The following is a 23734-nucleotide window of genomic DNA, read 5'->3' on the forward strand; positions in this document are numbered from 1 at the left end:
TTGGGCACAACTTGTGACTTCTAGAGTGTTTACAAGGTTTCTCTATAGCCAAATAGGGAAAACTTCCACTATATACATATAGAGAAAAATGCCCCGCCAACTGGCTGCCATGTTTTTTCACCGATCTCGACCATTTTCGAACTCGTCCGAGACATCAATTGAAACAATGTTTTGACCAACTTTCATGATGGTTGGGCAAAATTTGTGACTTCTTGAGTGTTTACATTGTTTCTCTATAGCCAAATAAGGAAAACCGCCCCGCCCACTGGCGGCCATGTTTTTCAACGGATCGGAACCACTTTTAAATTCAACCAAGATATTAAGACAAACATTTTGACAAAGTTACACGAAGATTGGGCATCAAATGTGACCTCTACAGTGTTTACAAGGTTTTTGATGTTTTTTACCTCGTGACCTAGTGTTTGACCCGGCACAACCCAGATGCGAACTCGGCCGAGATTTCATTGGGACAAAGCTTCTGACCAAGTTTCATGAAGATGGGACAAGAAATGTGGCCTCTAGAATGTTTACGAGCAAATGTTTACGGACGGACGGACATACGACGGGCAAAGACCGGTCACAAAAGCTCACCTGAGCAATCAGGTGATTTTAAAAAATCGAATTTTCTCTTAAAACTTCTACTGTTTCACAGCGATTCACTGAATTGCTAAACAATGTTTATGTTTAAAAGCATCAACATGTATGTTGTTTTGGTGCAACACTGTTAAAATACCAGAGCGTTTTCCCATTGAACAATTTATTTTGTTTTATTCATTACAATTATTGTAATATTGACACTGAATTGACACTGAATTATCGACAATGTTTCAAAAGAGATCATCTTTAAATATGATAACACAATGACTTCAGATGAAACCTATAATTAGATAATTGCAGCAATATTAAGTCACGAAAATAGCAAATTGTATTGTGGTCAGTACAAGACAGCAATGCTAGCCTTTAAGCGCTCACTAAATTTATGGACACGAATTATGAAGATTTGAGCTGATTTTCTAGTTTTTGAACCCTCTTGACAAAAATTCAAACTTAGCCTTTATTTTTCAAGATCGAGTAAGTCTTACACCCAGATTAAAACATGGCCGTGGTCAAGCAAAATAATCTGAATAAGTTTCATCAAGATTTTGTCATATATATTGCCTCATGTTAAGAAGACGTTTTAAAGATTTTCATGTGTGGCCTACTTTTTTGAAGCAACTGACCAAGATTCAAACACGGGGAAATATTGTCAAGACAAACATTCTGAGAATTTTAATTAAAATTAATTAACAAGTGTGGCCTCTAGCGTAATGGAAACGTTTTACTATGATTTGAGCTGGTTCTTTTTTTACGCATGTAACATAGATCCTAATCAAACTTATACAACTAATGTCAAGATAAACATTCTGACCTCTTTCCATCAAGTTTATGGAAAAAATGTGGCCTCTAGAGTGGTAAAAACGTTTTCAGGAATGTGATTGCGTAGTCCGAGGCAATAAAACATATGTCAACAAGTTGTAAACACAACTAAAACCTCAAAAATCTGACATAACACTTATTTTAACATTACAAAAATATGTATGTCTCCAAACCTTATGAAATTTCTCATCCAAGCTATGTAAGGGTGCAAATTTAACAGCATTAATTCTTATGTATACCGTTTGGCTCGTTATTGTTTTCTCAAGTCCATAATTTTTTTGTATCAAATCCAAGGTAGGTTTATTATCAATATTAATTTGTGAAAACCACGAATGTGTTAATAAATGGCCATACAACTGTTTTGTAGATCAGGAATTCGTTGCCAATATTTTAAAACGATTGCATATGTTAATCTAATCATAGTAAAGGAAAGTTATTGTTTTGATATGATACATAGTAAAGAAAAATATACTTTATCGTTCTAAAAGTTGCTACTATTGAATTGACCTGACATTGAGAATGGCCATAGTCATGTTACAAGTTCTTACCTTATACAAAGGACACTGTGCTTGAGTGGTTTGCTTTCCCGTTGTTATTGGAAAAGAAAACTTGCTGTCAAAGTGAAGGCAGTTCAACATAAAATTGATGATTCCGTTAAAGTCAGTGTCATGAGCTGACATATTTCCCGAATAGCCGTCCGGGGGGAAATAGCATTTAGCTATTTCCCATGCATGAGATGACCATTGCTTTTCTGATGCGTTGTTCCACGAACCGTTTCCATACCTATGTCTTTTCTTTATTTCATCACGAACTTGATTGATATTTGCTGTACCAAATCTGGAAGTGACAACTTTGTAAATGTCAGCATGGACAATCTGAGCCTCTTTGTCAACAAAATGCTCTAAGCCAGATTTTGCAATGTCTACTGCCAGCCACGCTTTCAGCCAGTTTGTCCTTTCCTTTTCCGTGAACACATCAGTTAGGCTCGCCATATTATTTCGCGCACTTTCACTCCAGTAAAAAATAAACGGTTGGAGTAACGAACATGTTGTGACTTCAGTACCCTCTGTAAAACACAATACATGTAATATTGAACTAATTGATGACAGTGTGTTTTTTTCAAGAAGAAGTGTGAACAGAGCTGTTTCTAGTTTCAGATTATTTTGATAACATTTGTAAATTTGAACTACCAGGTACAACGGACTATTGCGCTTATACAAATAGCACACACTTATTCCAATAAAATACATATAAGACTTAAAGAGGTTAGCTCATTTTGTCTACGTGTAACGTTCAAACCGAACAGAATGTCAACAGAGGCAATTTTTATAAACAAGAGGACAAAAGGATCCTTTAAAGCTCACATTAGAAACTGTACCTCAAAGGCATAATTCTCGGTTTTTTACAACGGTTGCATACATTCAATAAACGTAGTAGATGACCCTTTACCAAAATGTATCACTGTGGGCCTTGTCATTAAAGAGAAGACTGTTCAAAGTCATTTCGATATATAAGTGTGCATAAATCACATTACTCCTGTGGCCCGCTTCAATTGTGTTGTTTTGTCCCATCCTTTCAATATACTAAGCCCGCTTCAATTGTGTTGTTTTGTCCCATTTTTTCAAAATACTAAGCCCACTTCAATTGTGTACGCCTCCGTTTTTGTTTATTCCTCATTCATGTTTCAATGTTCTTGTAATATAGACACTTAAAAGGCTTATGACGATTCTATAAAGTAACATACAGGTTAACTTGGTATAGGCATCCAACTATTTTTGACTACGATCACACCATATGGAACATATGTTAAAGGCCTGCTTGAATATAAGTATTTAAGTGGAAACAGCACAATTAAGTCATTAACAATCTTTAAAATATACCACAAGATGATTTTTCAAGAAAGATGTTGCCCATCCCATTTTCAGCCCCTTCCTCCCACATAATGTGTCTGGCTAAACCGCTATTTAAGGTAAGCCTATAATAAAATACACGTCGACGTAAAACTTGTTAACCTCTTAGCATTTCCAGTTTGTCCCTAAGGGCACAATTAGCGACAAGAATGCCAAATACCCTGATGCGCTCCCCAGAGACCCAAAGAATATGTATTGATCTGATTTACTTTTAAACAAGTGTTGTAGTCAAGTTATTGCATGAGGTAAAGAAGGCCTCTGATTGGTCGACAGTTTTAAAATCATGAAAAAAGTCCGGGCACATCTTATCAAACCAGAAAAACTGCATCATATCATGACAGCCAGGTATTTTATTGCAAAGAAATTAACTCTACAGAAAAGTGTATGATAATACAAAAGGGCCATGATGGCCCTGTATCGCTCCACTGCTGAAAAAAAGGCTATTCAAATATTCTCTGCATGTGCAGATACTTAAATATAGGCCCTATTTAAGCACATGCACACTTGTGTGACCCCCTAGGCTTGGTCAAATTTAACCCCAGGGGCATAATTTTAGCAAACTTTGTAGAGGACTACTATATATCACTAAATGTACATACAAAATATGGTAGCCCTTAGTCCTAGAGTTAAGGACAATAATATTTCAAAAGTTTTCACAAAATAAGCAAGATATAAGCGTATATAATGTTCAATTTTGTGACCCGCGGGTCAGGGTCAAAATTTACCCAAAGGGCATAATTTGAACAAACTTGGTAGAGGACTATAAGATGTTACTGCATACCAATTTTGGTAGCCATAGTCTGAATGGTTTTTAACAAGAAGATTTTTGAAGATTTCACAAAATAGGCGCTTTATAAGCGTTTATTCAATTTTGTGACCCGACAGGGCAGAATCAAAGTTTAACCCAGAGGCATTATTTGAACAAATTTGGTAGAAATTTATTAGATGTCACTACATACCAAATTTGGTAGCCCTGGGCCCAATGGTTATGGACAAGATTTTTAAAGTTTTCACAAAAAAAGGCCCCATATAAGCGTATGTTCAGTTTTGTGACCCCCCGGGCAGGGTCAAATTTGACCCCAGGGGCATAATTTCAACAAACTTGGTAGAGAACTGTTAGATGTCACTTCTTACCAAATTTGGTAGCCCTAGGACAAGAGAATTTTTTAAGTTTTCACAAAATAGGCACTATATAAGCATATAATCAATTTTGTGGCCCCCAGGGCAGGGTCAAATTTGACTCCTGGGGCATAATTTGAACAAACTATGTGGACGACTATACAATGTCACTACATTCCAAATTGTGTAGCCCTAGGCCTAATGGTTATGGACAAGAATTTTTTTAAGTTTTCACAATATAGGCAATATATAAGCATATGTTCAATGTTGTGACCTCCGGGGCAGGTTCAAATTTGACCCTAGAGATAAAATTTGAACACATTTGCTAGAGGACTATAAGATGTCACTTAATACCAAATATGATAGCCCTAGGCTGGATGGTTATAGACAGAAAGATTTTTGAAGTTTTCACAAAATAGGCCTTATATAAGCATATGTTCAATTTTGTGATCCCCCGGGGCAGGGTCAAATTTGACCCCAGGGGCATGATTTGAACAATCTTGATAGAGAACTATAAGATTTCACTACATACCAAATTTGGTAGCCCTAGGCCCAATGTTTATGGACAAGAATATTTTTAAAGTTTTCACAAAAAATGCCTTATATAAGCGTATGTTCAATTTTGTGACCCTCGGGGCAGGGTCAAATTTGACCTCAGGGGCGTAATTTGAACAAACTTGGTAGAGAACTATAAAATGTCACTACATACCAAATTTGGTAGCCCTAGACCCAATGGTTATGGAAAAGAAGTTTTTAAAGTTTTCACAAAATAAGCCTTTTATAATATATATTCAATTTTGTGACCCCCCGGGGCAGTTTCAAATTTGACCACAGGATAATTAATTTGAACAAACTAAGAAGAGAACTATTACATGTCACTACATACCAAATTTGGTAGCCCTATGCCATACGGTTATGGACAAGAAGATTTTTGAAAGTTTTCCCACAATAGACCTTATATAAGCATATGTTCAATTTTGTGATCCCCGGGGCATAAGTTGAACAAAATTGGTAGAGGACTATAAGATGTCACTACATACCGAATTTGGTTGCCCTACCCCCAATGTTTATGGACAAGAAGATTTTGAAAGTTTTCAAAAAATAAGACCTTTATAAGCATACATGTATGCTCAAATTTGTGACCCTCATGGCAGTTTCAAATTTGACCCCAGGGGCATAGTTTGAACAAACTAAGAAGAGAACTATTACATGTCACTACATACCAAATTTGGTAGCTATGCCATACAGTTATGGACAAGAATATTTTAAAAGTTTTCACAAAATAGGCCTTTTAAAAGCATATGTTCAATTTTGTGACCATTGGGGCAGGGTCAAACTTGACTCCAGGGGCATAATTTGAAAACACTTGGTAATGGACTATAAGATGTCACTACATACCAAATTTGGTAGCCCTAGACGCAGTGGTTATGGACAGAAAGATTTGAAAAGTTTTCACAGAATAGACCTATATAAGCATATGTTCAATTTTGTGACCCCGGGGCAGGATCAAATTTGACCCCAGGGACATAATTTGAAGAAATTTGGTAGAAGACTATAAGATGTCTCTACATACTTAATTTATTAGCCCTAGGCCCATTGGTTATGGACGAGTAGATTTTGAAAGTTTTCACAAAATATGCATTATATAAGCATATGTTCAATTTTGTGACCCCCGGGGCAGGGTCAATTTAGACCCCAGGGGCATAATTTGAAAAAAATTGGTAGAGGACTATTAGATGTCTCTACATACCAAATTTTATATCCCTAGGCCCAATGGTTATGGACGAGAAGATTTTGAAAGTTTTCACAAAATAGGCATTATATAAGCATATGTTCAATTTTGTGACCCCCGGGGCAGGGTCAAATTTGACCCCATGGACATAATTTGAAGAAATTTGGTAGAAGACTATAAGATGTCCCCATATACCAAATTTGATAGTCCTAGGTCCAATGGCTATGGACGAGAAGATTTTGAAAGTTTTCACAAAATAGGCCTTATATAAGCATATGTTCAATTTTGTGACCCCCGGGGCAAGGTCAAATTTGACCCCATGGACACAATTTGAAGAAATTTGGTAGAAGACTATTAGATGTCTCTACATACCAAATTTGATAGACCTAAGCCCAATGGTTAGGGACGAGAAGATTTTGAAAGTTTTCACAAAATAGGCCTTATATAAGCATATGTTCAATTTTGTGACCCCCGGGGCAGGGTCAAATTTGACCCCGGGAGCATAATATGAAAAAATTTGGTAGAGGACTACTAGATGTCTCTAAATACCAAATTTGATATCCCTAGGTCCAATGGTTACGGACGAGAAGATTTTGAAAGTTTTCACAAAATAGTCCTTATATAAGCATATGTTCAATTTTGTGACCCCCGGGGCAGGGTCAAATTTGACCCCAGGGGCATAATTTAAAGAAATTTGGTAGAAGACTATTAGATGTCTCTACATACCAAATGTGATAGCCCTTGGCCCAATGATTATGGACGAGAAGATTTTGAAAGTTTTCACAAAATAGACCTTATATAAGCAAATTTTCATTTTTGTGACCCCCGGGGCAGGGTCAAATTTGACCCCAGGGGCATAATTTAAAAAAAAATTCAAAGAGGTTTACCCCAGGAACATTCCTATGAAATTTCATCAGAATTGGACCAGTTGTTTAGGAGAAGAAGATGTTTTAAGGAAACGTCAACGCACGGTAGCACGCCCGACGGAAACAGGACCATGATATAAGCCCCGCTGGCCTCTGTCCAGTGGAGCTAATAAAAACTAAAGTTGTGAACAAGTTGCATGATGATTAGTAAAAATGTAACGTATTGCTTGTTCACTATTCATAACCCTCGCCTTTACTATAAAATTTAACCAGCTTACTGGTTGTTTTAGTACGCTAACCGCTTTAATTAACGTTAGTCAAGAATGTGGTCAGATGTGCCATAAATCAATGACTTGAGAGTGTAAAAATCCATGCAAATCTGATTGATAAATTATCCAACAAGCGATTGTTGTTATGAGTAATTTATGGTTTTGCGTTCGAATTTAGATAAAGGTGTATTAAGACCATCATATTCAATTGGTCATGTTTGTTTTGCTATTAATATATGTTATTATTTTAATGAATGACGATTGGTTAGTTTGCAACACGCGCTATGACGTCAATACGTCATTTGGAAGACTAAGTAAAACAGCAAATTTGCGACAACTTCTTGATGTCATAATAAATTAAGGCACCGAAAGAAACGCTTGCGTAGTCGAAACTAACAGATAATAACATGTAAATGGTAAGAAACACTGTGCCCCATTTGCGCCGATGTTATTATGTTAACATAGCATTATATAAGGTTAAAAAGAGATTTTTATTGTTAAGGTAAGTTTGCGTTCACTTTAAAATCTATTATATATCAAATATGTCGCTTACAAATTTGCTAGTTGATGTTTGCTTTTTTTATGACTTGGGTTAAATCATCAAGTATTTATAGCAGCATTTGAACGTAAACTTTAAAATTTGTGAAGATAAGGTCTAGATAAATATTGTAATATCAGTAATTACAATAGGGCATGAATTGCAAAAGCACCACTTTCTGGTTCATTCTTTAGAATCACATGTAAGCATGGTTAAGAAAATAATACATGAAAGGTATTTGTATTATCCTTTGTATGTTTCAGAATATGTTAGAATTATAAAGTATTTACGTAAATTATGAATTACAGATAATATTATCTTGAAAACAGTGTACAACCAAGCCTTTTTTGACAGAAAGAAAGGGTTAACATAGTGTGTATCCCATGATAGAAAATAAATAAGCGATTACGGTTTCAAATTTGTTTTAATTTTTTTTGAAAGTATTGTTGCAGCCTCGTGTCTTCTAATCATCAAGCAGAGAATTACTTGTGTATATATTCAATACTGGACATATCAGATACAAACAAGTGCAATGCTGGAAAACTTATACCACATTTTATTTGATTACCTGACTAAGTGTTGACAAACATCCACTAATTTATAAAAGGTCTTTAAAGCTGGAATAGAATCTAAACAAATCAATGTTTTTGTTACTCTGTAAAAAAGATTAATTTCATTATATATGTATATTCCCTATATCGAAAGACATACAGAGAAAATTGATACATGGCAACTCGAAATATTTTAATAAATGGAAGGTTTATGATAAAAGATCTAGATCTCAGATTTTTTAATAGATTAGATGTTCACCATTTAAGCTCAATTAATACATAGAGTGTTTTTGTTTGTGTTTATTTTTTTTCATTTAAACGCCGATTTGACCAATCACGCTGTATTTGCTTTAATATATTGTATATATTTGTTTTATTTTACCTCCATTAACTAATAAAACAATCAGCAGACCGAAACAAATCCATTGTCAAGAAATTATAGTTAAGAACCATTATATTTGTAATTTACTTTATTGCGTTAAAGATAAAGTTCTATTTGATCATTGCAATAAACTGGTTTCTATAAAATTGTACTTCTGTTCTGTTAGAGATTTTTTCTAAGAGACTCGTGATTTCGTGTGTAATATGCGATGCCAACATAATAAAGTTATTTCATGACGTGCATTGCAATCACTTTTCGTCTTCGCATGTTCAAACGTACTTAACCAATAATATTTTCCTAATAAAGTTTTTACATAACAATATGTTTTGAATGAATACACAAGTAAATATACCTATAAATATTTGTATCAAAATAGTACTATCAAGCTTGTATATGAATTACCAGGACTGGGTAAGTTTGTAATTATTCAATTATATTGCTAGTCATTCATGATGTTGCAATTTATTATTGGAATGTATTTTGAGTTCCTTATGTGTATGGTAAAACAATACAAAATTATGGAACAAATCCATGGAAGCAAGATGAGTTTAAAGTCACTCTCTCCAACAAATTAAAGTTTCTACAAGAGCTTCTTGAAGAAGAGATGATAGAGCAGCATTTGAATTATGGGAAACTAGCGGTAACCTCAACATGCCAAGAAGTACTGGGCTCTAAATTGTACACCCACAAGATGTGGCTATCAACAGAGTCGCTTCAGAAAGTTAAAGAAAGATGTTAAAAGAAGGCAAGTGTAAACAATAACAAAACACAAGCCTCAAATGTGAAAGCACAAAAAGAGTACATCGAAGCAAATAGGAGCACCAAGCGAAGTATAAGAGAAGACCCGCGGATCTACCTAGAAACGCTTGCAACAGAGGAAGATGAGAGGCAACCTATCAGAACAGAACTATGGAGCTGTACTACATAACCCAGAGATTAGCAGAAAAGTTTTAGAAGCCAGAGAGGCCAGTAAGAGACAAAATTGGAGGAGTGATACGGATGACGAAGGTCAGAAGAAGAGATGGATTGATCACTTCCAGGAGCTACTTAAAAGGCTAGCTCCTGCAAACCCAATGGATATTTCGCCAGCTACAAGCAATCTGCCAACCAAGTGTTGCGCTCCCACGAAGAAAGAGATCAGCAGCGCCATCAAGCAATAGAAGAACGCCAACTCTTCTGTCCATGACAGCATACCGGTAGAAGCGCGTGAAGCTGACCAGTATTGAGCTATTATATTTGCTCTTCAACAAGTTATGGGACGAAGACAAAATTCCAACAGAGTGAAAAGAGGAATACCTCATCAAGATCCCCAAGAAAGGAGAACTACAGATGAATCACGCTGTTGTCCATACCAGGATAGGTGTTTATTTGCATAAGACGCAGAAGAAACACATCTCCGTGACAAACACGCTGACTTTCGAATGGAGAGATCGTGAACGGATAAGATAGCAACCCTGCGCATCATTTTGAAACAATCCCTTGTGTGGAATATGCAACTGTATGTCAACTTATTCGACTTTGAAAAGGCGTTCGACAGCGTTAACCGGGAGACCCACTGGATACTACTGAGACACTAAGGAGTGCCAGAAAAAATCACCATCATTATCAGGAATTCTAATAAAGGGACCAGCAGAGCCGTTCATGGAAGATAGCTCACCGATGCTTTCTCAGCTAGACTGGGCCTCACCATCATCAGAGAGAAAAGCAAGTTGCCCAAGACCAACACATCCGACGACACTCATCATAGTCCAATGCGAGGCTCTGGAAGAGATTGGCATCTTCACCTATCTCGGAAGCATTCTAGACAACCATGGAGGAATAAATGGAGACGTCACAACGCGCATCGGTAAAACACGAGCAGCCTTACATCAGCCGATGAACATCTGGGGATCCAGCGCAATTGGCATCACCACCAATATAAAGCTCTTCAATACCATCGTCATGCCAATACTCTTCTATGGAGCAGAGACCTTGAGAACCACTGTCATCACCATAAAGAAAATACAAGTCTGCATTACAACCTGCCTCAGGATTCTCAAGATCCACTGGCTAGACAAGATCTCAAAACAAATATTTATGAACAAGAGCATAGCAATAACCAGTTGAAGACAACCACCTGTCCCTTTCTTCACTCAACGACATTATACTCTGAAACCGTATTTCTTTAAGTTACATTTGTTAGAGCTTAAGTTCTCGAATCTCTGTTTGTTTTGTATGACTCTAAAGTTGTATATGTTCAGCAATAAAATGTTATGAAGAACAAAAAGACGTCATCCTTGGCGATGGGTAGGCCATACCCTTTCGCAAGCTAGCATCCAATACGACAAGGTCGGACCTGAAACTCCAAAGGGAACATAAAGAGAGGAAAGAATAGAAACACCTGTCGCCGCCCAGAACCGAGGCTCATGGATGAAGCTGGTTGGTGGCCTATGTTCCAGGCGAGACCACAGGCGCAGATGAGATACATGATCCAGTTCCAATGAAATCCTTCGAAAAAAGTAAAGTACATTATACACCTTATATTCCACTTTCTTCTTTGGAGTCGTAAGTCCTTATATTTTTCATTTAGAAATTGATCCAAAGACGACAGCTTGAACATACACCACATTATTTTCTTGCACAAAAGTTTCTTTTGTTCAGTGTTTCTATTGTGTTATTTTTAATAAAACTCTAACATTATTTTCTACAGTAATGAAGGTTTAAGCTGGTGTCAATGGACAAAATAAGAAAAAAAGGACTTACAATGCTCAAGAAGAAAGTGGTTTATAAGGTGAAAACATGTGAGTATTTACTCTTTTTGAAAGAAATCATAAGAACTGGTTCAAGTATCACTGAAGTACAGTGTTCGACACTAGCGGGAGTCTGGTGGTCCGAGACTCCAGGAAATGAGACTTGGACTCCTTGTTTTTGTTTCAAAGATGTCCGTCGGACCCCTTCAAAATCATCTTTGAATTATAAAAAAAATCCCTTCGTTTCGCAAAATCAAAAGGTCTGTTAAAAAATATCTTACTCAGAAATAGTCATTGTCGAACACTGTCTATAAAAACCTTAAGTTGCATTTTTTAATTTTTACGTTAAAATTGAAATAATTTAATACTCACCCTCTACATACTGCAGAGGGAAGTTTTTAATACCAAGTCATTACCGCACACTTTAACCACTGATTGAGAACTGTAAGAGTACCTCTTAACAAGGAAGATTATAGACAGCTGGTCTATTGATAGTGATCAGTATCATACAAAACCAGAACAATAACATCATTGTGACTATGCACTTTAAAAGTATTTTTCTTTTATCCCACGAAAACCCCTGTCTGGTCTACACGTTTGTCTTCAGAAGATGCATTGTTTATACTTATAATTGTTTTATAATAATGAAACAATTTTTATTGTCAATTGTATAGTTTATGTAAGCAAAAAAATAAAATTCCATTTACCAGTTTTAGTGAAAAGACTTGAAACGCAAAGGACCCCAGTCTGTTAACAATATTTTTAAATAAAAACCCAATCCACAGTGCTCTGTCATATTTTACACAGATGTACCTTGCACTAGACCTAATGAGCACAACTTACTTACAATGTTACAATGAGCTTTTGTGATTACATTTTGCACATTTTTAATAATCGTTCCTACATGGTCCTATATCAAAATATACATTGTTAACACAAGAGGTTATATTTATTTCAAATATATAAGAAACTTTTTCAGAAGATTGGTCGAAATTACAATTGGGCAAATTACAAAACTGCCTTCAAAAACTTGGTTACCATGTCAAATTAAATGAACAATTTCTTAACATTCCCGACGTTTAACAAATCCTCATGAAACTTGCTACGAACGCTTTTTAAATGGTATATATGCCGAGTTTAAAAAGGGTTCAGGTCTGCTGAAAAATATAAGAACCAGTGGGCTTAGACGTTTTCCTTTTGAGGGTGAAACTTTGAACAATCTAGAATTCAAATGTTCTGTTAAATCATCATGAAACAATCAGAACAATAGTGCTCATGCTATTCCATTTGAATACGAAATTGATTCTATCCGTTCCAAAATACGACTTAAGGTGAAAGTAGTTTAGGGAGGGATTATTTAGAAGTCACTCTTGTTAATCGTTCGGTTCGTCCGAAGTGTTTAAATGTTTTTTAAATAATACCCTGGGGTGAAAATTTGCCCCTCTCTTTTTTTTAATCAGAGTTTATTTACAGGTCCTACCGGCCTCTTCACGAGGTCTTTGAGGTCCGACCTCTCAGAGGGTTACTTGGTTTATATGTATGGAGCAAAAATTAAACAATGTCTTCTCTGAAACCGCAAGGCCAAGAAGTTTGGTTTTTAGCAGGTATCATTTTATTGTGGTAATCTACCAAGTTTTTTTTAAATATCGTCCCTCGGGTAAAAACTGGCCACGCCAAATGATGAAGACATATTTTAAGACTTGCATATTAAAAAAGTTTTCTTCTCAAAAAGTTAGGGCAGGGATTTATTTTTTGTTTTACATCATATACTGGTCCTGTAACAACTTTGTTAAAATCTTCCCTTGTGGGTTAACATTGGCCCAGCCCTATGGGTTACTTGTTTTATTATATGCATTAATGAACACTTTGAAAATCTTTTCTGAAGCAGCAGGGCCCAGAGGCGTGTTATTTTGCATGTAACGTCTTATTATAGTCCACTGCTACAGTTGTTCAAATCATGCTCCCTGGGTTCAAACCCTGCCACATCTAGGGACTCAAAGTATTTATAAAGACGTGTATAGTAAGTATCGATAACTTCAAAAATAATGTTCTTTAAAACCGCAAGGGTCAGGGGTTTGATATTTGGTGTGTAACTTAAAATAATTTTCCTCTTTTAAGTTTTTTCAAATCATGTGTCTGGGTGCAAAACTAACAACAACGGAATCATCTTTGAATTATAGAAAAATCACGTATCGCGAGATCAGAACGAGATCTTTTAACATCCGATAAAAAGTCACTCACAATTCTGCTTAAACACATTGACAAAAAAACAAAACAATCTGAAATCATGTATTTTGGTTCCTTGTCGCAGTGCTTGCGAGTAGCAATAAAATCTTGACCGTTTTTTACGAAGATATTTTCGATTGTTAAACTAGCTTTCGCTGAACAGTCTGAGTCTCTAATAACTATATTAAAACATCATCATAATACCCGTAATTGCTTGCACAATGCACGTTTAACGGTCCCAATGCACAAAGGATGGGAACGACTGTGAATCACTTGTGCGTAAAGAACCCCATGTCACTGTCAATCAATACATTCAAGTGCTTTGTGACGGTTAGTTGGCTTTGTTATATTATGTTAACTATTATAGGTATAAAGTAATGGACTGTTACAACAAATCCCGAGGCTCAACAAGCAAGCATATATAAATTCATTATAGAAAATCCTATTTTTTTTAATTACAATACTTAGCTTAAATATTACTGGCATGTGTAAAATGATTTTGCAATCTGAGATAACACGTGACAACAAAGATTGAACAGCAGTCACGCTGAACTTCGATCTGAAACCAAACGACAAAGAGGATTGAATAATTTATGGTTAAGATGTGTCATAAACCAAAAAAAATCATAATAAAAAGTGTCATAATGTTTAGACTTCCTGAAGTATGATCGGACTCAAAAAATTTCAGAAAAAAGGAGTCCAAAAACATCCTTACTCAGAATAGTAAGTGTCGAACACTGAAGTATAATGTTATTTTAATTGTGCACATTGTTGCAAACTTTATATAGTATGTAAATGTAAGGAATTGTTGTTTTACATTACCCCACCCACTTTGACCATTTCAGAGAGTGATATGTCCTTAAGGAATTATTTTTGTACTTTACCTCACCAACTTCAGACCACTTTAGAATGTCCTACACACAGAGAAATGTATACAATTAATGAAAACATTTAATCATTTGCAAGTAAAAAAGTGAAAATAAATAAATAATTAAATCACCGCCAAACACCTGTCCTTACATAATTATCATGATCATTGTGAGTTTTTCAACCGAAAGTTGGAGTTCCCCCACTTCATGCCCGAACACGTATCTAGAACATGCTAGATAATTTTATTAAAACGAAACTGAAAGTAAACTTCTTTTATTATTTCAACACACCGCAAAATCGAAAAAATGGAATAAAAATCAAACTGTACTCTTAAATTTGAAACTAATCTTACGTGTGTTCTTATTCTGGTGTTAACGTTCCCAAAACCGTGTTTATCAACTACGTTCTCATTTCCTTGTTTTACTTAACGGTGTTGACCTAGTAACTGGAGGACTGTACAAAACGGTAACAGGCAATTTCGGTCACACGAGTTTGTTTATTATTTTACAAAATCGTCTGGTTCTCAAACTGAAATGTATTTAAATATGGAAAATGAACAATCAGCCGTGTCGTTTTTGTTTAATCATTGTCAGGGCTGTTGCAATTGCAGAATATGGCGCACAATAATCGATTGGTACAATTACATGAAGAAGACCATCGCCCATTTATTAATGAAAACTATGAAACACTTAGAATTTCATATTCATGTGTATGATTTGTAATATCTAAACTCAATGGTCCAGAATTAAATTAATTGATCAATCAATACAAGAAACGCACTTTGACCGCTAAGATTCGCTGGAACTTTACGGTATAACGTGTATACTGAGTTTTTCAGTCAACTCGTATCATATATAACTATTCTCTGGTCGATATGTAGGACACAAAATATTGGTTTTACCAGGAAGACGCACTCGAATGCGTTTACATGAGCCTAAGGCTTTCGAGGCAATCCAGAAAACATAAATAGGTTTTAACTCACATATATTAATAATTTAACTCCACAAAGATTATCAGGAGAGACAATTTTATTAAAACTCGTCTGTTTTTTATTAAAAAGCAAGTGACCAATTGCCTACACAATACACGACAAAAACAAATACTGTATAAAATGATAAAAGCTGTGGTCACTTTCTTCCGGCCTTGGAACCGTCAATGCAAACCTGTTGAATAACACGTTCAGTCCGTTCAGTTTTGGTGAATCATTAAAATGCTGTAACTCAAACGGAAATTCATATCGGTATTAAGAATCAGTGAACAAAACTGTTATCTGAAAAGACATGGACATTCAATGGAATAAATATCAGAGTAGGTATGTTTTCTAACTATTAATAATTGTTTAGCTGAAAGTTGGCCATATTCTTTATAACTAGATAGATGAAATCGCCGCGAAACAAGATTTTTGACGTTTAAAGCTATAAATTAAATAATTGTTCAATCCCACTCTGTTACCTAACCACACAATTTCAGCACAATACATTCTAGATTTAAGTTATTGACCAGAAAACAGTTTTTTTCTATTTAATAAGACCTTGACTTCGATCAAACTTGTTTTAAATGCAACCAAAGGCTAGGTCTGCATGTCAGCTAACAACATACACATTGAACACAATATCTACATGAAAACTCAAGCTTTTCTTTTTTTAACATTAACCCAACTGGTCAAATGGAAAATAGAATCCCAAGTTGTTTTTTTAGTTTTATTTACAATGACCTTGATCTTAAGCGGCTTGATCCCAAATTAGCTCCCTTGCTCAGTCTGCATATAAGCAATCGACGCACACAATTTATGTGCAATACCGCAATAAAAACTACACTCATTCATAGGAAACTTTTTTTCTCCATTTTTAGTAACAGTTACATTGACCTAAGTAGACCCAATTGCGATCACAATATAGGTCTGCATATGATCTACCTAAGCACACATTTTCAGTTCAATACTTCCATCTAAACTTAAAGTGATTGAGATTTGTCTATGCTTAGAAACAGTGCACTCGAGCTTTATTTACAATTAATATTTAAAGATGTTTGTAAAAGATGATAGCCTACCTTCCTTCTGATCGACAGTCAGTTGCAAGTCAATATACCAATCCTTCTTTAAATGGGGACATAACCAGTAAATTGTCACGAAAGGGTATTGTAAACTTAATGATGTTGAACATTTTGTGTTTATTTATGTTTTCACACTTCATTATCTTACAATTCAAAAACAATGCTGATGTAATTCTAAATTCCAAATGCATAGACTACTGTGAAATCATTTGAACTCGAGGGGTGCACATTTCGCACACATTCAATCCTAGACAAATTCGCGCGGAGAGTGGTGATCACACATCCCTGGTACGAGTAACTATACTACCTCTTCAGAGTGGTGATCACTCATCCCTTGTACGAGTAACCCTACTATCTGTGCAGAGTGGTGATCACTCATCCCAGGTACGAGTAACTCTACTACCTCTTCAGAGTGGTGATCACTCATCCCTGCCTCGAGTAACTCTACTACCTCTGCAGAGTGGTGATCACTCATCCCTGGTACGAGTAACTCTACTACCTCTGCAGAGTGGTGATCACTCATCCCTGGTACGAGTAACACTACTACCTCTTCAGAGTGGTGATCACTCATCTCTGGTACGAGTAACACTACTACCTCTTCAGAGAGGTGATCACTCATCCCTGGTACGAGAAACTCTACTACCTGTGCAGAGTGGTGATCACTCATCCCTGCCTCGAGTAACTCTACTACCTCTGCAGAGTGTTGATCACTCATCCCTGCCTCGAGTAACTCTACTACCTCTTCAGAGTGGTGATCACTTATCCATGCCTCGAGAAACTCTTCTACCTCTTCAGAGGGGTGATCACTCATCCCTGGTACGAGTAACTCTACTACCTCTTCAGAGTGGTGATCACTCATCCCTGGTACGAGTAACTCTACTACCTTTTCAGAGTGGTGATCACTCCTCCCTGGTACGAGTAACTCTACTACCTCTTCAGAGTGGTGATCACTTATCCATGCCTCGAGTAACTCTACTACCTCTTCAGAGTGGTGATCACTCATCCCATGTACGAGTAACACTACTACCTCTTCAGAGAGGTGATCACTTATCCATGCCTCGAATAACTCTACTACCTCTTCAGAGAGGTGATCACTTATTCATGCCTCGAGTAACTCTACTACCTCTTCAGAGTGGTGATCACTTATCCATGCCTCGAGTAACTCTACTACCTCTTCAGAGTGGTGATCATGTATCCCATGCCTCGAGTAACTCTACTACCTCTTCAGAGTGGTGATCACTTATCCAAGCCTCGAGTAACTCTACTACCTCTGCAGACTACCTCTTCAGAGTGGTGATCACTTATCCAAGCCTCGAGTAACTCTACTACCTCTTCAGATTGGTGATCACTCATCCCATGCCTCGAGTAACTCTACTACCTCTGCAGACTACCTCTTCAGAGAGGTGATCATTTATCCATGCCTCGAATAACTCTACTACATCTTCAGAGAGGTGATCAATCATCCCTGCCTCGAGTAACACTTCTACCTCTTCAGAGAGTTGATCACTTATCCATGCCTCGAGTAACACTACTACCTCTTCAGGGTGGTGATCACTCATCCCATGCCTCGAGTAACTTTACTACCTATTCAGAGTAGTGATCACTCATCCCTGCCTCGAGTGACTCTACTACCTCTGCAGAGTGGTGATCACTCATCCCTTGTACGAGTAACTCTACTACCTCTTCAGAGTGGTGATCACTCATCCCTGCCTCGAGTAACTCTACTACCTCTTCAGAGTGGTGATCACTCATCCCTTCTACGGGTAACTCTACTACCTCTGCAGAGTGGTGCTCACTCATCCCTGGTACGAGTAACTCTACTACCAATTCAGAGTGGTGATCACTCATCCCTTGTACGAGTAACACAACTACCTCTGCAGAGTGGTGCTCACTCATCCCTGGTACGAGTAACACAACTACCTCTGCAGAGTGGTGCTCACTCATCCCTGGTACGAGTAACCCTACTATCTTTGCAGAGTGGTGCTCACTCATCCCTGGTACGAGTAACACAACTACCTCTTCAGAGTGGTGATCACTCATCCCTTGTACGAGTAACTCTACTACCTCTGCAGAGTGGTGATCACTCATCCCTGGTACGAGTAACACTAGTACCTCTAACGAGTGGTGATCACTCATCCCTTGTACGAGTAACACTACTGCCTCTTCAGAGTGGTGATCACTCATCCCTTGTACGAGTAACTCGACTACCTCTGCAGAGTGGTGATCACTCATCCCTTCCTCGAGTAACTCTACTACCTCTTCAGAGTGGTGATCATTCATCCCTTGTACGAGTAACACTACTACCTCTTCAGAGGGGTGATCACTCATCCCTGGTACGAGTAACACTACTAACTGTTCACAGTGGTGATCACTCATCCCTTGTACGAGTAACACTACTACCTCTGCAGAGTGGTGATCACTCATCCCTTGTACGAGTAACACTACTACCTCTTCAGAGTGGTGATCACACATCCCTTGTACGAGTAACTCGACTACCTCTCTAGAGTGGTGATCACTCATCCCTGCCTCGAGTAACTCTACTACCTCTTCAGAGTGGTGATCACTCATCTCTGCCTCGAGTAACACTACAACCTCTGCATAGTGGTGATCACTCATCCCTGCTTCGAGTAACTCTATTACCTCTTCAGAGTGGTGATCATTCATCTCTGCCTCGAGTCACACTACTACCTCTTCAGAGAGGTGATCACTCATCCCTTGTACGAGTAACTCTACTACCTCTTCAGAGTGGTGATCACTCATCCCTTGTACGAGTAACTCTACTACCTCTTCAGAGTGGTGATCACTCATCCCTGGTACGAGTAACTCTACTACCTCTTCAGAGTGGTGATCACACATCGCTGGTACGAGTAACTTTACTACCTCTTCAGAGGGGTGATCACTTATCCCTTGTACGAGTAACTCTACTACCTCTTCAGAGTGGTGATCACTCATCCCTTGTACGAGTAACTCTACTACCTCTTCAGAGTGGTGATCACTCATCCCTGGTACGAGTAACTCTACTACCTCTTCAGAGTGGTGATCACTCATCCCGTGTTCGAGTAACTCTACTACCTCTTCAGAGTGGTGATCAATCATACTTGCCTCGATTAATTCGACTTGTCAACAGAAGTAAGAACGAAAATCTGACTTAACAATTTGTAACTTTGGATATTAAAAGCTTTTATATATTGAAAGTTTATCATGCCATATAAACAAAACGTTATTCTTCAAATCCATGTACTTTCCATGATATATTACTGAGCATGACATAATAAAGCTGTATTGAGGTGAGATATCCTTTATATTTAAGTTGCAAATGTCTACACTTCAAAAGTTGCTAATTCCATCCATGTATTTGTTTTTTAAAATGTAACCATGTACAACGTTAAAGAATAGGATGCAAGACTAAATAGAAAATGCAGTTTTTATTCATTTTAGTTTGTATTACTTCAACATCAGTTGGTATGTCCGCCCTAACACGTGACTTGGTGATAGCAGTGCTCTGTATAGGAGGTGGACATACACAATAATAGTCAAACAGTTAAAACCCAAAGTACAAACTTTTATCCATGCTATTTTGTTTTAAGTTGCACTCCATGCTATTTGCATTTTAAAATTTATGGAACAAATAAACTGGTGAACTTAACAACGTTTGGTCCCGATTTTGAGCTTTTCATTCGGGCGGTCAGTGGTTGTGAAGGTGGGATATTCTTCTATTTCAATCGGTATTTCTAAAATATATAATTGAATTCTACAATTTACCTGACTGTTATGTTCGTAATGCATTATATTTTTACGTTTCCTCCGTGTTTAATGATGAAAACATTAAATTATGTAATATTGACACTGTTGTCTGTCTTTATATAAAAGCGATATACAAAGCCCAGAGGTAGGGTCATCTAAATTAACGTTAAACTATAATAGTCATGCTGTAAAATGCCTTAACAACTTCATTTGTTTAACAATCTTTGATACCAATTCTAATGCATGCACATAAAATTGAAGGTTCCAACATATGCATTTTTAATTGTAATCAACTTGTCAACCGATTGCACGTTAAGTGCAAGTTAAATATTTACTAAACCGATTACACAACTCTGCAATTTCACAGATCAGTTCAGCGTTTTCTTCCCGTTTGTTAAACTTCTCATGATCCTTTTGCGTTCCATCTAAGAAAACGTATTCAATAATTGCAGTATATAATTTAAATTTTAAATGAACGACAATACAAAGGAATGCATCAATGCATGTACTATTTAATTTAGTCACAATCGTCATGTTAATGATGTTTGAATTTTAGTAAAGAAGTTGTCCTAAAAATGCATTTCATGTGTTTTAATTTTAGTTGAATGCGAACTTCAAACTGACTTACACATTTCTTTCCGAAATAACGTTTATTTTTTTTGGTCTTCTGCAATAAATTATTAAACTTCAAAAGACTGAACCAACATTTGACTGCTTTTTGTATCTGAAGAAAAAACACAATAAAAACATGACATATACAAACAATTGAAAAGATAAGTTTGAAATTGCGTCACATATAAAAGATGATTAATACGAAAATATAACAATTAAGGTAAACGCATACAAAATTAGTATTTGCATGTTTCCATATCGTTATGCTCATTGAATAATTTTTCAGTTCTTTATGAGTAAACAAATACGTACTATAAAAAGATCACATGTAATAAATAATCCCGTCTATATATCATTAAGTCTACTCCAGCTGTATGCTCTTTTGCTTTTTGTTGTTTCTTTTTTTAAATTGGGACTAATAAGAGATAAATTGATAACGGTATTGTTGTCTGACATATTTTCATTGCACTTTACCCGATTCATTGATAAATCTCTATCGTATGAAAATAGTCGATGTATCGCGATTGTTAATTTGATACTAAAATATGTGTACACGTGAAACAAGTCGTGCTTGCAAAGAATCAACTGCTCGTTGTTATTGAGCTGCACTCGCATTTGCTACACTTAACATAAACGCACTGAACATCTATTAAATAGGAAGTGCTCTTTTCTGTCGTATGTGCAATAAAACCATAAGATTACGTTTAAAATATAAACCTATACACTGTATCGAAAATGTTCCCGCGCCAGCGAAACAGGTAAACATGAGAAAAGCATCTCTCCAATACACTACACAACCAGTGGTTTACAACTGTTGAATGGGGTTAAGAGGTATTCTCAACAATTGGCCATGCTTATCCACCACCGAAAACCCGATATGATGTGAAAAGTTGGACGTGTTTGGAAAAGTTTCCGATAAATTTTGCTGCATTTTGGTAGGGTAAGTAAATCTAGTTCTATAATTGTTTAAAAGCATTTTTGAATTAAGATATCGGTAGGTTTATGCAAAGGAGGTCTTATCATGTATGTTAGAAAAATCCTGGTTATTATTATTCAGGATTTATTAATATATGGCTATTTGAAGTCGACGACGCAGGGATTTGTCCCCTATTTAGCACTATATTTACAAATTTCTGTAAAGGTACGTAAGTGAAAAAGATTTTGCACCGAAAATGATATCAACCAATGTCCCCGAGTTACATAGCCGCCAGGGTTTCTTAAAAATCGTATTGGTGGAGAAATTCGACTTTACATTCAACATGTTGATGAAAAAAATGATATGACCAGGTGCAGTGCCAAAGATGTCAAGATATGACAAGAGTGCGTTCATTTATAAACTTAAAAGATTACTATTACAGCTGATTTATACCCACTCTGATGCATTTTAGATCATTTTCATTGAACATTGAGGTTTCATAATTTTATCCCACTTTTACAGCGAAATCGGTTGATTAAAGCCCCGTTGATTAAATTTCATCTATAATCAACGGCAAGGCTATAATCAATGGCACGAAATGACGTCATCAACTGCCGAACCGGGACTACTTTTTCCCACGCACCTCGTCACCTGTATTTGCCAAGTGCATCAATAATAAAAACAATCTCAAATGTTTGTCAATCTTAATGACCTTAAAACAAAGGAAAGTAGCAAAAAAAAAACGAGTTTTTAGTCATTTATTGTCATTAAAACCTAGTATTAGGTAAATTTAACACTATGCAAATAGGTTCTGTTGTTGTTGCTCCCCTTTGAAGAAGTCAGTTCGAATTGCTCCCCTTTGACCGTAGAAAACAATCGTCTGGACCAAGAAATCCTGTGTTCATTTACAAGATGTACTCGGATATGCGTCCATCTGATTTTTCTTTAAAGCATCTTTTCTACCTGGCAATACGCACAAATAACACTGCATCCCGGCGATTCTTGCGTCAACAATTGGGTGTCAACAAGTTAGGTCAGATGCTGAAGGCCATGGCAAAAGACGCCGGCTTTCTCAAGCACAAGAGAATAACGAACCACTCAGTTCGCAAATTCCTGGTCCAAAAACTTCGAAATGCAAACATTCCACCCACTGAAACCATGGCCATAACAGGGCACAAAAATGTCCAGTCCATAACCAATTATTCCAACATATCTGTTGAACAGCAGCAAAAGTGTTCATTCTTGCTCAGTCCAGTATATGTAACAATCCAACAGATTCCTCTTGTTAACCTTCACGCACTGAAACTATGGCCGAAATGCAGCCTAGACAACCGATGTCTACCGTCGAACAAGTTGATCTTGATGTTCGCCCCACCCAGTCACTTCACTTGCAAATGTCTTTCTCTAGTTCGAACAACTTTGCCTCACAATTCTTTGGTGCCACTTTCAACATTCAAAATGTTAATGTATATAATTAGCTTAAATCCAAGTAATCTTTGTTATTTTGTCACGAAATAACCACATATTATAACAAAGAAGGAAATATTGTGCACCTCGTGATCGACTCGATAGTTTGATATCGAACGTGAATTGTGTGTGGTGTTAGGCTACGTTGTAAACAAATGTAGTTCCTTGTATAAAACAACTTAATGCCATATTGATATCATAAAACTTAAAGATTTGCAATTCAATATGATTAAAAGTGTAATAAATAACGCTCGACACTTTGTTACAGAACGATATTCTGATTGAAAAAAAAATGATTATTTGATAAGCGGTTATTTTTGGAACGCGGAGTAATA

General features: G+C 36.6%; 1 protein-coding gene across 3 annotated transcripts in view; it reads right to left on the reverse strand.

Annotated features, from left to right (window-relative positions):
- LOC127834048 (uncharacterized) overlaps positions 1 to 15054 on the reverse strand; it is a 31353-nt gene extending 16299 nt beyond the window's left edge. Inside the window, exons 1-3 of one of the 3 annotated variants that reach the window (XM_052359615.1) lie at positions 14961 to 15015; positions 14739 to 14830; positions 1965 to 2482 (exon numbers count right to left, since the gene is read on the reverse strand). In XM_052359615.1, coding sequence (XP_052215575.1) covers positions 1965 to 2408 — 444 coding nt within the window. In that variant the 5' untranslated portion in view covers positions 2409 to 2482; positions 14739 to 14830; positions 14961 to 15015. Of the gene's footprint in view, positions 1 to 1964; positions 2483 to 14622; positions 14831 to 14960 lie in introns of those variants that run through there. The other 2 variants (XM_052359616.1, XM_052359617.1) reach the window with 2 other exon arrangements.
- Positions 15055 to 23734: the final 8680 nt, after the last annotated feature.

Source organism: Dreissena polymorpha, chromosome 6 (assembly GCF_020536995.1).
Source record: "Dreissena polymorpha isolate Duluth1 chromosome 6, UMN_Dpol_1.0, whole genome shotgun sequence".
NCBI classification, from domain to species: Eukaryota; Metazoa; Mollusca; class Bivalvia; order Myida; family Dreissenidae; genus Dreissena; species Dreissena polymorpha.